Below are 18,790 nucleotides of genomic sequence, written 5' to 3' on the forward strand. Positions count from 1 at the left end.
TTGAACATTAGATGACATCATGATATTAGATATTCAAAACAGACCTAGTGCACTTGGGCGAACTCCACACGTAGGACGAAAGACCTCTATTTACAGAAGGTGTCGAACCAAAAGAATTGAAAGAGCTTCGGAACAGCGTCCCGAGTCCCGTGCTATGGCTTAGATCATGATTATCTTTAAGAAAGCTACAAGGAAGGTTTTTTTTTTTTCAATAGAGCATAATAATAACTATTGAACAGACATGACACTCATCCCACAAATATTTGACACACGAACAAGACTGTACACGGAATTCCGAGGCTTTGCTGCATCTATTCCGAACGACTGAACAGACATCGGGACAGCTTGAACTAGGACACACACATGCTACTTTACAATCTACTTTTTAAAGTATCTCATAACTCTGCAAAAAGGAAATTTGTGCACGGACTGTCTTTCCAGAGTCAGCGATGAAACTAGGCGAACGTACAAATCGTACAAAATCATATAAAACATACAAAATCTGTTTATAGGAACTAAGAATTGTGCAAGAGGAGAGAGAGAGTTTAACTCTGGTCTTATGGCAAAGGAAACAGAGCAGTTGATTGCTTACCAATCATTTCTTGTAGTGCCACTAGAAATTTACCTGGATGTTAAACTCCAATGGATGGTCTAGTAGGACTTTGAAAGGTCTCCCCTTCTCATTGTACCTTAAGAATAATAATACTTTTAGTCGGGAGTGTTTTCCAATTTATATTTTTCAATTTACCCTTTTTATTTCAAGATGAGAGTCACCAACAATTTAGAATGGTATTCAGTAACATAGTTTAATCTTAAAAGGAATACTGTACATACTTGTATATTTGTGTGTAATTACATGTACATGCATAATGCATACTGTGTTTAGGTCAGACTTACAAATTTAGTTCATAATCACCTCCCATATTTAACAATGTTCTCACCTGTGAGTTCCTGCTAAAAATAGATTAGATACAGAGAGAAAAAGGGTATTGTTATTAAGTTTAAACTCTCCCGGTATGAAATGATAACTTATATAAGTAAAATGAGTTTTCTCCTTAAAATAATGGTAATGATTTTTTACATTGAGGTCTGAATGAATTCAATTATCCACATTTAAATAATAATATTCCACCAAGATCAAAAGATCTTACTAATTATGAGGCAATATATGAAAATGCCAATCACCGACATTGAGCCACAAAAATTTCCTTTTTCCAGTTACTATGCACGTGGGCCTGGAAGGCTCTTAAGGGTAATGTTTTTTTTAGTATGCACGTAAGTCTGGGAAGTTCCCCAGGTTAATAGTTCAGTATGTACGGGGGTCAGGGAGGCTCTCGGGCGTTATGCCTGTGCAGGAATCTCTCTGCAAGAGAAGGTAGAGTCTCTTGTTCAGTCCCGTTTGAGTCTCTGGAGCTATTTCCATCCCGTTTTCCACTGGCGGCGCACACATGCTGCTTTCGTTGGACTCTCCTTCGTAGTCAGGTGCCATGAGAACTTCGTCTTCCCCCGATCCGTCTCGCCAGTAAGATGACGTCAAAGAAGAAGAGTCCCAGGAGTTCCCGACTTTTGCGCGACCCTGAGCCAACAGAAATCCGCTGACCAGGAGAGCCACTCCAAGGAACGTTGCCACTATTCCAGCACCTACGACAGCTTCGTCACTTACTCTGCCACGTCCAATGCCAAGAGATAGCCCAGGGTTTCTTTGGTTCAGCCCATGGCTGCTGTCTCCTCTGTACAACCAAAGATCTTTTCTATGAGAGTGAAATTCCCGGACGATCTTTTTCATTTGTTGCTGCTTTTGCTGTTGATAAGCTGACTTGTTACTTTCCTCTTGGGCGTTAGATGACTTTATCGTGTATTTTCTCACCTTGCTTCCTTCAAATCTCAACACACTCCTTGGCTCAGCATCATCTGAGCTCAAGAGAATCTTTAAGTTCTTACTAAATGTGTTTTCATCTCCTGTGGTGGATCTTTGCCTAGAGGATTTAATCCCAGGGGCATCATTTCGAAGAAATGGCGAAGGCAAGGTAGTGGAGTCTGAATCACCAAGACTTGTGGTTATTGGCGCGAGTGTACTGGAGCTTCCAAGTTTTCTGGGGTTAGGAGTACTCTGAGTTGTACAATTCATAGAAGGAATAGGCGAAGCCACTCGGCTCGGTGTTTTTTCCGGTAACGTACGAGTCTCTGAAGTATCCTCGGTTTCATTTTTTTTCATTCCTGTGAAGAAGTTTACCAGCAAAGATGACGATGCCGTCCAATTTTTGAGGATGTTGAACTGAACTGGCGAGGAGACAGTGGTTACGTCCGAAAGATTTGGTTTACTCTCTTGAGTAACGTTAGCGGAATCCAGCTCTTGAAAAGATACGTCGCGTTTTTCGGAATCGTCATCGACGGATGACGCTATGGAAATCTCTGAGGAGTTGCTCATTGTTGCAGCATTTGGCTTATTGATTTGAGATTTCCCATCTAGAGAGTATGTAGTACCGTGGGTGATGAAGGCTAGTGGCACAGGCGTGGACATCGGAGACTCCGAGGAGCTCGACTCGCTTTCCGACCCGTTGTAGTCGATCTCTTCCAGGAGAATAACTGGCTTATAACTTAAGGATAATGGACTTGAGCACCTGAAATAAAGGAAATAAATTGATTACTACAACTACATCTATTGTAAACATTATTAATATTTATATTAATATAAATACAGTATATATGCTGAAGCGTAAATTTTTATTAATATTTATTTATTCTCATTTCTAGCATGTTTGATATCTACTAGATTATTTTTTTTTGCTTTTGTTAAATAGGCTACTTTTAACATTAATGGACCAATATTTAGCCATTTAACACAATTTTTCTTTTGAGTGTCATTGGAAGCAACTTTTCTGAAGTTGCTTACGATATGTGGTAAGCGGCGCTGAGGCCCTTTACATCAATAGGTGTAGGAGGAGATAATGAAGCACTACTAAACTTATGAAAACATATTTTAGGCAGTAAAAAAAGAGACTTGTCAATGAAATTGTTATTGAAAAGTTTTCAGAATTAGCTCTTTACTTATGAGGAACATTACCAAACTAAAAAATTATGTAAATAGATTAAAATTGTGGCCAGGAAGCTGTTCACAAACAAATGCACACAGACAGAGGGTAAAACATAACTTCCCAACTTCGTTGGCGTAGGTAATAAATTGATTCCAGCAGGATATTCAATTGTTCAATATACCATCTTTATTATAATTGGATTTTAAACAATTATTGTAGGATCATCAAACTCAACAGGGAAAATGAGTTGAAACAAATATCATATATTTTATTATTATTATTCATGTTTATTATTCTATAAATTATAATCAATCGCATATTTCACATAATAGAAAGCGAAATGAATATTCCTTCCTGGGTAGGAACTAAATTACCAAGAAATTGTTAATGTTTTTAAAATATTTTATTTTAATTGTTCATTACATCTTATATCGTTTAATTATTTTCTCATTTCCTTTCCTCACTGGGCTATTTTTCCCTGTTGGATCCTAGGTAATAATAATAATATTAGATAATATTTAAAAAGACTATTTCTGAACATGTTGTAAACTTGTTGAAGTTTCCGCTCAGAGAAGGGCTTTGTAAAATGCCATTTAATGAGCTGTCTTGTAATCTCTATTTTTACTTCATTGACAGTTTGCCTTTGGTTATTTCTTGCAAGTTGTAGAGAAAGTTTTAATGAGATGCCAAGTATTGTTTTTCTAATGCTGGGGTACATTCTCTTGGGTGGTTTTTCTTAAATACATCTCTATTGTTTAAAAATTTAAAGGCTGCTCATGAATGGCAGAGGCAAGGGACAGTGATATTGCCCTATCTAGCGGGATAATGCCCTAGAGACTGACCATATATATATATATGATCAGTGCCCTATTCCCCTCTCCATCCAAGCTGGGGACCAAGGAGGGCCAGGCAATGGCTGCTGATATCTCAGCAGATAGACCTACAGGCTCCCCCAAACCCTCATCCTTCTCCCTCTCCACCCAAACTGGGGCCAACGAGGGCCAAGCAATGGCTGCAGATAGATATATAGTCTCCCCAAAACCCCACATCCTTAGCTCACAAGGATGGTGAGGTTGCAGTGACCAAAGGAACTACATGCTTGAGCAGGACTCGAACCCCAGTCTGGCGTTTACCAGTCAGGGACGTTACCACATCGGCCATCATTTAGTTATAATCTAGTATTGTTATTTATTGTAAGATGACGTAATTCAAAATACGACTTTTATAAGATTAATGTGACTTAATGAATCATTACGTGCATATTTGAACCTTTATACTGACTTAGGCTTCTAAAGTTCTTGATCTCTTTACACTAATGTATTTGAATTCGTTAATATAAATGCAAATAGATAAGAATTATATAATATTTTGACCAAACATCCTTTACAAGATCGATAGATTGGTTGGCTTATTATTAATTGGTGTTACAAAACAAATGGTTAGTCACACTCAGACATGCGATACTGAGCAGAATTTCCTTTTCCCCAAAATCTGATTTATTATTTGGCTTTATTTTAAACTGGCGTTACAAAAACAAAGGTCACAGACTGCGATATATAGGCTACTGACAGTACAGGTACATATTGCGTATCAACCGTGTATCTTACCGAACACTATAGGATCTGTAGAAGTTAATGGAGGACAGTTGCATCCATTGCCTCATCCACTCGATTTTCTTGGCTGAACTGCAGTCCCAAACATTGCCACTCAGCTTAATAACCTGAAAAGAAAGAGAACAATGTGAAATTACACTTAGATATTGGTAGATGATTCAATATAACCCTTTCATGATCTATCAGGCCCTGCAGGAACAATTAATATTATTACTATAAATAATACTAGCTAACCTACAACCCCATGAAGACTGCCCCTTTGATGAAGAGATATTAATGCTCAGTACAAAACAGTATGATTATAATTCATTGACTACTTCCCATTTGGTAAGGGTAAACGATACTCTGTAGCTATGACAAGCAGCTCTTCTAGGAGAAAGAAACTCCAAAATCAAATCATTGTTCTCTAGTCTTGGGTAGTGCCATACATGGAGCAAGATGTTGTAGCCTCTGTATCATGGTCTTGCACTGTCTTGGGTTAGAGTTCTCTTGCTTGAGGGTACACTCAGGCACACTATTCTATGTTTCCTTATTTCCTTTCCTCACTGGGCTATTTACGCTGAGCGTCTGTATCATGGTCTTCCACTGTCTTGGGTTAGAGTTCTCTTGCTTGAGGGTACACTCAGGCACACTGATTTATGTTTCCTTATTTCCTTTCCTCACTGGGCTATTTACACTGAGCCTCTGTATCATGGTCTTCCATTGTCTTGGGTTAGTGTTGTCTTGCTTGAGGGTACACTCAAGCACACTGATTTATGTTTCCTTATTTCCTTTCCTCACTGGGCTATTTACCCTGTTGGAAATGATGTACTTATAGCATCCTGCTTTACCAGCTAGGGTTTTAGGTTAGCAATTAATAATAATAATAATAATTGTTACTGCCGGGGCAAATACATAATGATAATAACAATATTGGACTAATCACGAGAAATTTTATGATAGTTTCACATAGTTATGGCAGAGAATGCATAGAGTAGCCTGAGCCTATGTTAGGTTAGATTTCCTATTTCCCAATTAAAAGCAGATTCTTAACTTCTTCTGTTGAGAATTTAGACCTGAAAATCTACCGAATCCTGATTAAAACCTTACAGAATTCTGACACAAAAGTTTGCCGTTTCCAAAGTACCAAGTAAAGATTCTCCTAGTATTTTTTCATAATTTACAAATTCCTATTTATCAAATATAATGATATGATCTCTATTGATATCAGTATTAGGGCTATTATATGATTGTTACTATTTTCATGATATCTTCTTTTATTCTTGTTTGGATATCTATAGAATTTTTGTTACTTTGTTACATTGAATGTTCTCTGCCATGTTTTGAAAGGCTAAGTTTGCATAAACAAAAGATGGATGAAGATGAGAGTAAGATTGATACAAAGCACATGCACATGTAAGAAATCAGAATTTGAAATTATGAGCTTATTTATACTACAAATATAGAATTATTTTGGAATCAATCAAATGCATGATATGAAACAAAAGATTTTGAAAGATTTTCCTGATGACGTTTTCTAAGTATATAAGCTATGAATGTGTTTTCATCTCATTGAATTAAGGCAACGCAGACTCCGAAAACTAACCTGCAACTGAGGGAAGAAGGCGGGAAAGTCAGATCGAAGTTGAGCGAGTCCATTATGCATTATGTTGAGTTCTCTAAGGCCCCTTAAGCTGTGCAACATATTAGTATTGTTGGTGAGCACTGAAACCAACGTTGGAGACTCACACACTTCCAGTATCCACAGTCCTTTCAAAGAGTCAAATAAAGTATCAGGGATTTCTATGGAGTCTGACTGAATGTGGGACATCTGCAGCGAACGCAGCGATGCCAGACCCAAGAGAGCTTCCCCGTCGAGGGCCTTCAAGGGATTTTGGGAGAGGTCGAGGGTCTCGAGATTCAATAAGTGTGAAAATATTCTCTTCGTAAGATTTCTAATATAATTCCCTTGTAAATTTAATGTTTTTAGGCCTGCCAGTTCACAAAACGCACATGGATCGATCACAGATATATTGTTGTTTTGAAGGGAAAGTTGCTGAAGGTGTATTAGACCACGAAAGTCTCCTTCCTTTATGGCGGAAATTGAGTTGTCGTCAATGTAAAGCGCTTGAAGAGAGGGTGGCAGCGAAAGGGGAATGTTCATCAGGTTATTCCCGTTCAACCACAGGCGCGACAAGTATTCATGCCTCCCAATTGCATCTTCCTCCAACACCTCGACGCTGTTGTTATCCAACACGAGTAGTGTTAAATAGGGATAGGAGTCCAGATCTCCACGATGGATTTCTCTGATGGCGTTCTTCGCGAGTCGAAGGTCCCGAACGAACTGGGTGAGTGCTTGAGGTATGCGAGTTATACCAATATTTGACAAGTCAATGTACTGAAGTCGAGATCCGAAGAAGTCTAGCGTCGCAAGGCTGGAGAGTTGGTTGTTCGACAAGATAAGATGAGCTAAACTTGTTAGGTGCTGGAATGCAGACACTTCCAAGAAGTATATCTCATTGGAATCTAGATCAATATACTGTACCCGATTTAATCCCTGAAAAGTGTCTTGGATGAGTCGACGGATGGAGTTATGATGCAAGTTGAGATGCTGCAGAGAAGGCAAATGGATGAACGGTCTGTTCAAGACCGTCAGCCGATTATACGATATATCGAGGTGTCGCAGAGACTGAAGGCCTTGCAGGGAATAAGGACCAAGCATTGTTAGCTGGTTATCGGAGAGATCCAGTCCATCGAGTTCTTGCATGGAGGCGAAGGAGTCGTCAACCAACAGCGATAGATTGCAATGGTTGATCTGGAGCTCACGAATACCTTGGAACATTTTTAACTGAGCGGGACCAATTTGCGGGAGAGAAAAACCCCTCAGTTCGACGCGCACCAAGCCGGATGGCAGGGCAGGTGGGGCCCACTGGCCATCTCCTACGCAGGCCGCATACCCAACCTAAAACAAAGAAAGATTATGGAGCAATTAGTTGTTGTATATCTTAGTTGTAAATGTAGGTTTTATAACTTCCTGAAATGAAATTGGTTATGATGCTCTCTTGTTGTATGAAAAGTAATAGTGGTTAGTGGGAAAATGCTGAATTTGGAGTATGTTTTTATTCTGTCTAACTTGAAAATTATTAAATTCAAACTCTTCAAAAAAATTATTGAATGTCATAACAGCCTCTAAAGTGTTACTACTTTGTTTGTTAGGAATCTTAAGGACAAAGACTCTGGAAAGAAGTGAATAGACTTTGGTGTGTCTTATGGGATGAAGTAATAAATTGAAATTTAGAATTATGTAATGGAAATAGAGATTAAATCTGATGCATTATATTGCTTATATGAGATATATACCGATAGAAAATAATCTATAATTAGGAATATCCCTGAAATAAGAAATTCTATCCTTGATGATGACGGAGTTGCTCATCGTATGTGATTCTTCTAAAGGGAAAGGCTGGATTTAGCTATTATTGCGGATGTTTGTGTCAAGGTTTTGAGATTTTATCAAAACTTATAAGTATTTAGATTTGATAATCTATTTCAATCTCATCCCGTCACTAAAATATTTGTCGTTCAGTCACCGAGGCCTTATTTGGAACATTTTACTTAGCTAATTTTAGCGCAAAACTTATTAGAGCTATGGATTGTCTTTAAAGTGACAAACTTATAGAATAAACTATATAGATAGATAGACATAGTTCATACCCTTACCTTCTCCTCGCAAAAACACGACGTCGGGCAACGTGACCTCTCAGAGCTGCCAGACGTCACTTTCTGACCGAAATCCTCAAGCGTTGCGAAGTCTTGCTCGGTCTCTTGCGGCGATATCTCGCGATGCGAGGAGACCGTCGAATTTCGAAGTTCGCTGGCGATGATCCGTATGTGGTCCTCCAGAGAGTTGAATTCTGGCAATTCGTCAGATCTCACTAAGGTTACGCATGTCACTATGGACATTACGACCTGCAACTGAAGATTGAGAAACCGTCTTAGAAATGAGAGTCATGTTGCTAGGGATTTGAAATGTTTTAAAAGATACATGACGTGTTTTATAAATGACTAGAATAGTGAGTCATATAATTGTTAAAGCAGTTTATATTTGTAGTTGATATAAGAATGCACTTCAGAGATAGAATTAGGAAAGGATGAAAACTTTATATAAAATTGACCTCCTGTTCGTTTCAAGGATAATAGGAAAACTAGTTTTATGATTTTTATTTGATATTTGGTGTCGCCACATGTTTCGAATCACTTTTTTTTATGTGGTTCTTCATCAGGGCTACATTGGTTGAACAATGGAATTACACTATATACAAGAATATATGGAAAATCCGAAATTAATTAACAAGTATTGATAAATTAGAAGGTTAATTTTGAAATGGATATTTTTCACAAGGCTTCAGAGAATTTCATGACTCTTCACAACAAGCTTTACCCCCTCTGTGATGAAGCTCACGATTCTAATCTTGCAACGGGAATGATGTTGGTTCTACTGTTATGTTATCGCTTCTGCAAAGTAGACCAAATTGCGAGGCTTATTCGCCCCCTTTTGTAACCTGCTTTTGATCTCGGATTCAACTCCCTTTAGGACGGTGCCTTTCCTGATTGCCACCTGTTGTTATGCATTCTAAATTATTGTTATTGTTGTTATTATTATGTGGTTGTCATTGCTATTTATGTGCTTATGCTATTATAAATGTTATGCCCTCTACGTTATTGTTATCATTATTATTATTATTATTATTATTATTATTATTATTATTATTATTATTTTAGATCTTTGGTATTTACAAATAGAAATACAAATTCTTATCTTTGCATTTCTTGATATTTTACAAGTTTTAACAAAGATGCTGAAATACACTAATGATTTAATATTATCAATGCTATTATTAACAACGTTCAACTAAATATGAAGTGTAATACCCGTAGAGTGTTTTCCATGATCGAAAATACCTCTTTAATTAGAGGGTTCTTATAGGCCTATTGGCTTTTAATGTTTAAGCATTTTATTGCTTTATTGTATTAGGCCTTGCAATAAGAATCATATACTCAAAGGGATGGTCAATTATTATAGTTAAGTTTAATCTGTTTTAATTAAATATCGATAAATATTGCTTTATAATGATGAAAAATTAAAAAGAAAATTTAAAATTTAATCAGTTTTAATTAGATATTAATAAACATTACTTTGTAACGATTAAAAAAGAAGAATAATTAAAATTTATAATATATAAAACTCTATGACAAAAAATAAATCTTCAAAATAAGTAAAAATCGTTTCTAGTTCCAATAACTTTCACTTTATATAAACCGCGAAATTTATTTCCCGTCAAATTTTCCTAAGACTTTTTCCCGCCAAATCCTGGACTCGACACAAGCACCAACATGACGGTATCTGTCAAATTATTTTCGAATATATGTCCCAAGGTCTTCATCTTAATCCTGGATTCCAGTATTCCAGGATATTTTGGAGAGAGAAGGTTCTGTATAGCTTCTCTCCTATGTCCTATGATCTGTTCGTGTTGTTGCTTTTGTTTACATTGAATGTGGCCAAACTGCATTAGGCCTAGCCTATGTCATTTATAACAGTATTAGAAACTACCTCTTTATTATTATTATTATTATTATTATTATTATTATTATTATTATTATTATTATTATTATTATTAGTAATGGCTAAGCTACAACCCTAGTTGGAAAAGCAGCATGTTATTGTTATTATTATTATTAGTATTAGTAGTAGTAGTAGTAGTAGTAGTAATGGCTAAGCTACAACCCTAGTTGGAAAAGCAGCATGTTATTATTATTATATTATTATTAGTAGTAGTAGTAGTAGTAGTAGTAGTAATGGCTAAGCTACAACCCTAGTTGGAAAAGCAGCATGTTATTATTATTATATTATTATTATTATTAGTAGTAGTAGTAGTAGTAATGGCTAAGCTACAACCCTAGTTGGAAAAGCAGCATGTTATTATTATTATTATTATTAGTAGTAGTAGTAGTAGTAGTAATGGCTAAGCTACAACCCTAGTTGGAAAAGCAGCATGCTATTATTATTATTATTATTATTATTATTATTATTATTATTAATTGCTAAGCTACAACCCTAGTTGGAAAAGCAGGATGCTATAAGCCCAGGGACCCCAACAGGGAAAATAGCCCAGTGAGGAAAGGAAACGAGGAAAAATAAAATATCTTAAGGATAGTAACATTAAAATAAATATTTCCTATATAAACTATAAATACTTTAACAATACAAGCGGAAGAGAAATTAGATAGAATAGTGTGCCCGAGTGTACCCTCAAGCAAGAGAACTCTAACCCAAGACAGTGGAAGACCATGGTACAGAGGCTATGGCTCTATCCAAGACTAGAGAACAATGGTTTGATTTTGGAGTGTTCGCATAGAAGAGCTGCTTACCATAACTAAAGAGTCATTTCTACCCTTACCAAGAGGAAAGTAGCCACTGAGCAATTACATTGTAGTAGTTAACCCCTTTGGTGAAGAAGAATTGTTTTTATATTTCTCAATGAATATTTAGGCCTATTAAAAACATTATATAAACAGAGGAACCATTTCAAATCTAGAAGTTTGTCTTAATTAAGTTTATTGTAGGCCTATGGAAATGTATTTTACCAATATTAATCATACTTAATGATTTAATATTTCTTAGTGCATATGGAGAAGTATTGAATTTAAAACTCAAGATAGAGACGACTGGCGAAATCTAACCGAGGCCCTTTGCGTCAATAGGCGTAGGAGGAGATGATGAATATATATTTTATATATTAAAAGGAATATATAAACAGAGAGGCCATTTCAAATTAAGAAGTTTCTCTTCATTAAGCCTTGCTGTAGGTCTATTATCTGTCTTCATTAAGCATTCCCGTAGGCCTACTGACAATCTGTTATTATTCTAATTTCACCTAACTGTATTTTCATAATTAATATACTGCAGTGGCCATAGCTTTGACTGTTCCTCTTAGCTAAGAGTGGATTAGTGGAACTGGAAGGCCTAATAGGGCTACTTCCTCAGTCACCACTAGCCATTACCTTGTGTCCCTTGGTCATAGCCTGGGGGAGAGTCTGATATCCATCTTCAATGTCTATGTATTTGTTATTTGGCTTCAACATATACACAAACACACACACACACACGAAGATGATGTGTTATTCTGTAATAATTTGTTCCCTTTCTACACATATTGATTTCCTTGGGAGAGAGAGAGAGAGAGAGAGAGAGAGAGGAGAGAGAGAGAGAGAGAGAGAGAGTAATTCTTCTCTCCCCTATACCTGTAAGCCTACATATATAAGTATAGGTACACATACATATAGGCTATACACACAATGCATCTTCGACTCTTCTGGGGAGAGAGAGAGAGAGAGAGAGAGAGAGAGAGAGAGAGAGAGAGAGAGAGAGAGAGAGAGAGAGAGTAATTCTTTTCTCCCCTATACCTGTAAGCTTACATATATCAGTATAGATACACATACATATAGGCTATACACACAATGCATCTTTGACTCTTCTGAGAGAGAGAGAGAGAGAGAGAGAGAGAGAGAGAGAGAGAGAGAGAGAGAGAGAGAGAGAGAGAGAGAGAGAGACCAACCCAGTCACCCAGTAGAGTTACATCACCGACACAAAAACAAATTAACTGAAAAATAAGAATTCTTTATCCAAGCACAGATGAATAATCTAATTGAATCTTTAATTAGAGAAGTATGCTTTAATTTGTGTAGGCCTACTCTTATATTTGATTAATTTGGAGTGAAATTTAATTAATTTGTAGTGGGTCTATGTGATCGGTATTTTCAAACAGTTCGCTATGATTTTTTTCATAAATTATTCAATTTTTATATCAACTTTTTATTAATTTAAAATCATGTTTTCATCCTTGTAGGCCTACCACAATACTCCACTTCGTTAACGGGTCCCAAAATAGTGTTTTTTTTTTTTCTTTTTTTTTCATATAAACTGGCAATTTTGTGATTTTTTTCTTAAACAGATTTTATTGGGATATTTCTTTTTTTCTGTTTATTTTTTTCTTTTTTGAACGGGATGGTTTTATAAAAGCCAACGTGTTTTTTTATATAGTAAACCATTATCAAAGTGTCTAAGTTGGTATGGAATCATATTTATACGTATAAATAATATATGTATATGGATGTGTATATATATATATATATATATATATATATATATATATATATATATATATATATATATATATATATATATATATATATATATATATATATATATATATATATATATATATACACACACAGTCAGCCTTGTGATATGACAAGTCAAACCGAAATAACAATCACCTTTCTGTATTTGTCTTCTTTCATACCAACGCTATCTTTACATTAAGGGGTTGGTTGCCTGATGCACCCTCTCCAGTGCATTCTATCAAAGGCATCCTCTTCCACCAAGCCTCTTCTCTCCATACCATACATTCCAGTATTGGTCCTCATTAATTAATATATAGATTTGATTTTATTTTGATCATACAACTGTGGAAAATCCGCACTATTTGCTTATAGCAATAATTTTCTTGGGCATCTTCTGGTTTCTATTTCGATAGGAAAGAGCGCTTGGCTAGTAAGCCCATGCTACCCTGTACTAATTTGTGCTCTTCTTAATCTATTCCAATATAAGTTGAAGTAAACCTCCTGAACATTTTGTCCAACCCATCAGGCTAAAATTCTAAAGTTTTCTTCTAATCTTTAGGTCAGATTTTGTGTACAAGTTGTATAGTAACTTGGCTCGGCATAAAGTTCGTAGTGTTGTTGTCGTGGTGAGGAAATCCAAGGGCACTTATGGAAGGTCAACCATTTTTATGAAAATTAACCGTTGTCACTGTAAACGCTCTCACCATACTGTATTTACAACATATTTCTCCAATGGTGCTCCTACAGCACTTTCCATAGGGGTTCTTCAATTGATCTTCAATTATCTCCCTGATTAGTTTCTTTTTATCAGAGTTTGTTATGTTATGGAAGAGCATTCCTTTGCATGGTAATGTACCTTGTAGGGCCCCTTCACACGGGCCAATTTTCAGCAGACGGTAGCAAGAAATGAAACTCATTTGTTTCTATGAATTCCCGCACACGAGCCAATTTTTAGTGACGGGGTGTTCACGGCTTTCCTCTCCACTTTTTCTTGGCAGCCACCATCCACTGAAAATTGACCCGTGTTTGGGAGACCTTATGCTTATGCAATCTTGTCTTTACAACAGCACCCCTTTTCTTCCTAAAAAAAATCCCATCAGGTTAAATCCTATTGGGACAGTTATGTGAAGACATTTCTTGGGCTTGAGTTGTTTATGACAACATCCACGTGGGTCAAGCTCCTTGCTTGAATAAATCTATTGATCTTTGATTGTAAAGTAAGCCCATTCATCCTTTGTTCTAAAGGAAATCCATTAATCATTGCTTCTGAAATAATCACATTAAATATAGTTCTAAGCCGATTACATGAGATATGGGGAAAGATTTACTACAAGAATGACTAATTTCTACCTATATATAACCCCATGAACTACAGATACTCATCTGTTAAACAGCACTGATATGATAGGTAATTTAAAAAAAAAAAAAAAAAACTTATTCCCTGTAGAAACATCATTTGATAGGAAAAGGAAAGTTATCCCCTATTGAACCGAAACTATCCAGTGCCGCAGTATTTAAAAGGAAAGTTCCTCTCCAGACGGTGCGCCAACTCATTTCACACCCACACAACTACAGAAATATTTAATGACCCTTTTCTTAATGGAGATAGTCTGTTCAGTGAGGAAGATTATTTTACCATTGGTAACCTCGGTGGATTTTTATATTCTAATGTTTTTATGTCTAGTGACTCACGTCTCCAGGGGGCTTTGCTATCGCTTGTTTATTTGAAGCGTATTGTGGTTATTAGATTTTTTTTTCTTGACTTACTGATGATAGTATCTTCGTTTGATCTCTTTTTTGATAATTGTAATATGAAAATTAAAAATAATTGTGGTGGGATTTTCAAGAATATACCGTAATGCTAAAAACCAGTCTTGACGTAACTTTGGCTAACCTAGGTGGTATATGGCAGTACAAGAGATCACTGTATATATATGTATATATAAAGTATATATATATATTTTATGTACATATAATGTTTATACAAACATGTGGATGTTTGGAGTAAAGTCATTTAAAACTACTACTAGGATTAAAAAGTGTAGAGTAGATATTCCTAAGATTAATGTTATGAAGGTAAGTTGAAAATAATAAGTATAGGCCAATGAATATTGATATGGGTGCCAGAACAATAGTAGCAAACGAGCCTGATATGAAGAGGTGATTGTATAACCAAGTATCCTTTATGGAAGCGAAGTGTGGGAGTTAATCGTGTTTGAAAGATGTAATGGAGAAATATGGTAGAATGAATTATTTTCTTATAAATGGCATAAGAAATAGAAAAAAAGATGAAGGGGTTCAAAACTACAACGAAGAAGCGATGTCTAGTTTAGCCTAGATGAAAGGATAGATTAGTGTGTATTCAGATGGTTTGGTCATATGAAGAGAATGAAGTAAGCTAGGTTGGTTGAAATAGATTACTATTCAGATGTGTTCGGATCGATCCGTCAGTTGTGATGGCCTATTAGAAGTGACCCGGCCTTTCGATCGCCGGACTTGGGTTCGAGTCCCGTTGAAGCTTGATACTTTCTTGTAGTGTCTGCAACCTCACCATCCTTGTGAGCTAAGGATGGTGGTTTTGGAGAGCCTATAAGTCTACATGCTGATTCATCAGAAACTATTGCCTGGCCCTTCCTGGTCCTAGCTTAGGTGGAGATGGGTCTTGGGCACTGATCATATGTATATATGGTCAGTCTTTAGGGCATTGTCCTGCTAGGTAAAGCATTGACTCTGTCCATTGTCTCTGCCATTCATGAATGAGCTTTAAACATTCAACCCTTTAAACACAGCGTGGGAGACAGACTTGCGTTAACAGCCTGTATAGATTCATATAGATGTTCGGAGAAAATTGCCTGCCCTCCCTGGTCCTAGCTTATGTGGAGATGGGGCTTGGGCTCTGATCATATGTATATATGGCCAGTCTTTAGAGCATTGTCCTGCTAGCTAAGGCATTGTACTGTCCCTTGCATCTGCCATTCATGAGTGAGCTTTAAACCTTTAACCCTTCAAACACACGCGTGGGAGACAGACTTGCGTTGACAGCCTGTATAGATTCATATAGATGTTCGGAGAAAATTGCCTGGCCCTCCCTGGTCCTAGCTTGGGTGGAGATGGGTCTTGGGCACTGATCATATGTATATATAGTCAGTCTCTAGGGCATTGTCCTGCTAGGTAAAGCATTATCACTGTGCCTTGCTCTGCCATTCCCTTTAAACACACGCGAGGGAGACAGGCTCGTGTTGACAGCCCGTATAGATTCATATAGATGTTCGGAGTAAAGACGAGCGGAAGACCAAGAAATGTATATACCGGAGATGGCTGGCGGAGGTATTAAAAAGAAAGGGCTTAATATTTGAGCAGTATGAAACTTTCACATGCAACCACCAGGTTTTCTCATTAGCAGTGCATCAAACCCCTTACACTCCGCGCGTCATTCGCCTCTCAAGCCTATTCCTCTTCCAGGACATTCGGGCCCTTCTTTTCAAACACCTTTCTTATCCATCTGACCAGACCTCTCCTGTTCTTTCAGATTACTATTCACATTTACCATTTCTATCTATTATTCAAATTAAGAGTTAGCTCAGGAATTCCTCCATATTTTCCAGCTTCTGCTGACGTAAGCACTCCAAGTTTGCTTTCAATCTTCTGCATACATCCTGCTGCCTTACTTTTTTTTTTTTTTTTTTTTTTTTTTACCAGCATTGAAAATATTAATTTCCAAATGCATATATGAATAAGATGTTTCGGTTCTTTCATAATCCTTATTACTATTTACACACACCCATACATACATACATACACACACATACATACACACATACATACACCTGAAAACTTGAAGATTCAAAGGAAATATAAAGATTGCTGTAGGAAACACATTGACGCCACTAAGGCAATAGCCTTTAATGTAAATTGTACACACACACACATATATGTGTATATATATATATATATATATATATATATATATATATATATATATATATATATATATATATATATATATATATATATATATATATATATATATATATATATATATATAAAGCATACACCATATTATAATCAATCATTTCCCTAAATCTTAGGATCTCACCAACACAGCTTAAGAAACATCTCATACACATCTGATGGTTACCCATTTAGCTTAATAAAACCACAAGTTCAATCCTCACCTTCTTCAGGTACTTCCTCCTTCGGGAGCACATGATGATGTCCTACGGCTGCTCCTCTAGGGCGGGGAAGAGAATAATTAGTCAGAACATTTTTCCTTTTTCCGGTGCTACACATATTGTTCCTTCCATCCTACCCGACTCCCTCTCTCTCTTGTGCTCGTCGGATAATACAGAACCTCTTATCTGGCAACAGCTGTTATGTATTTATCCTATAGACTGGAGATGTATTTGTGTATGTATCCGTATAATACGGGTTATGTAATTATGGATAATACGGGTGAATGAAACAGGAGAATAACGATAATAGCAGAATTTTCTGCATTTAACCATCATGTCACCACGAGCTATTTCGCTCTCTGGCGCACTGCCCCATTTTTCCCCCTCACAGCCGTTTATCTCTTTTATCGGTATTATAATCTATTTCTCCTCCCCCTCGACGCCTTCAACGCAGGCTAACTGTAAGCACGACACTGTCCTTCTTAAAGAGAGCCTTCTTCCATCTGAGGGGAAGGTCCTCTCTGTTCACCCCGGGCGCTCAATAGCATTCTTGTTTAACGGGACGTCAAGGGACAACTGGCAAGCTGGTTGCTACACTACGAGAGGGGAAGGAAAGGCTCTTGGATGCTGTGTGCTCTCTCTCTCTCTCTCTCTCTCTCTCTCTCTCTCTCTCTCTCTCTCTCTCTCTCTCTCTCTCTCTCTCCACTCAATCATTGGGTTCTTGGGTTATCATGTAAGTCTAATGTTAGTCTGGTGTTTGTAGATATACAGTATTCTGCTTTGTGGTTTTATGATCTCTCTCTCTCTCTCTCTCTCTCTCTCTCTCTCTCTCTCTCTCTCTCTCTCTCTCTCTCCTTTCTTGAATTATCATGTAAGTCTAATGTTCGTCTGAGGTTTCCAAATATATTCAGCTGTGGTTTTATTCTCTCTCTCTCTCTCTCTCTCTCTCTCTCTCTCTCTCTCTCTCTCTCTCTCTCTCTCTCTCTCTCTCTCTCTCTCTAAGTACCCTTACGCACGGTTTACCGCTTTAACGAGCTAATTAGTCCAGCCCTAGACCGATCTCAAATAGAAATGCTCACTCATGACGTAGGCCTATAATAAAAACTTAACTTACATCAAAGCAAGACTTCAAAAAATATTTATCAAGAAAAGCAAACATAAAAGAAATATAAACCAATTTATTTATCAAAATTATCTGTCTCTGCGTGGTTTTTGATTCTAGCCAACGCGAATTTTATTTCCTGCCAAAATCGATGTAAAACCTTTTTAATGTGTGTAACCAACGCGAATTTTATTTTCCTCCAAAATCGATCTAATATCTTTTAGATATGTTGAGCTATCGCGAATTTTATTTCCTGCCAAAATCGATCTAAAACCTTTCAGATATTTTAAGCCAACGCGAATTTTATTTCCCTCCAAATACTATCTAAATCTTTTAAGATATGTTGAGCCAACGCGAATATTATTTTCCGCCCAAATCGACCTAAAAGCTTTTAGATATTTTAAGCCAACGCGAATTTTATTTTCCGCCAAAATCGATCTAATATCTTTTAGATATGTTGAACCAACGCGAATTTTATTTCCTGTCAAAATCGACCTAAAAGCTTTTAGATATTTTAAGCCAACGCGAATTTTATTTTCCGCCAAAATCGATCTAATATCTTTTAGATATGTTGAACCAACGCGAATTTTATTTCCTGTCAAAATCGACCTAAAAGCTTTTAGATATTTTAAGCCAACGCTAATTTTATTTCCTGCCAAAATCGACCTAAAAGCTTTTAGATATGTTGAACCAAGGCGAAATTTA

General features: G+C 36.7%; 1 protein-coding gene across 1 annotated transcript; it reads right to left on the bottom strand.

The window, feature by feature from the left end:
- Nucleotides 1–17,570, bottom strand: LOC137635868 (leucine-rich repeats and immunoglobulin-like domains protein 3). Its single transcript, XM_068368301.1, has 5 exons — nt 16,987–17,570; nt 8,348–8,602; nt 6,234–7,589; nt 4,643–4,755; nt 1–2,621 (listed from the first exon to the last, which is right to left on the bottom strand). The coding sequence occupies exons 1-5, from the start codon at nt 17,017–17,019 to the stop codon at nt 1,307–1,309; spliced, it is 3,072 nt and encodes a 1,023-aa protein (XP_068224402.1). The 5' UTR covers nt 17,020–17,570; the 3' UTR covers nt 1–1,306.
- Nucleotides 17,571–18,790: the final 1,220 nt, after the last annotated feature.

The sequence above is a fragment of the Palaemon carinicauda genome, unplaced genomic scaffold (genome assembly GCF_036898095.1).
Source record: "Palaemon carinicauda isolate YSFRI2023 unplaced genomic scaffold, ASM3689809v2 scaffold187, whole genome shotgun sequence".
NCBI lineage: Eukaryota > Metazoa > Arthropoda > Malacostraca > Decapoda > Palaemonidae > Palaemon > Palaemon carinicauda.

Excerpts from the sequence above, each read along its gene's own strand:
- LOC137635868 (XM_068368301.1), bottom strand. The coding sequence starts at position 17,019 with ATGTGCTCCCGAAGGAGGAAGTACCTGAAGAAG. Across the intron at positions 4,756-6,233 it reads CCTTCTTCCCTCAGTTGCAG|GTTATTAAGCTGAGTGGCAA; the intron begins GTTAGTTTTCGG and ends CTTTCTTTTCAG. Across the intron at positions 2,622-4,642 it reads TACAGATCCTATAGTGTTCG|GTGCTCAAGTCCATTATCCT; the intron begins GTAAGATACACG and ends CCTTTATTTCAG.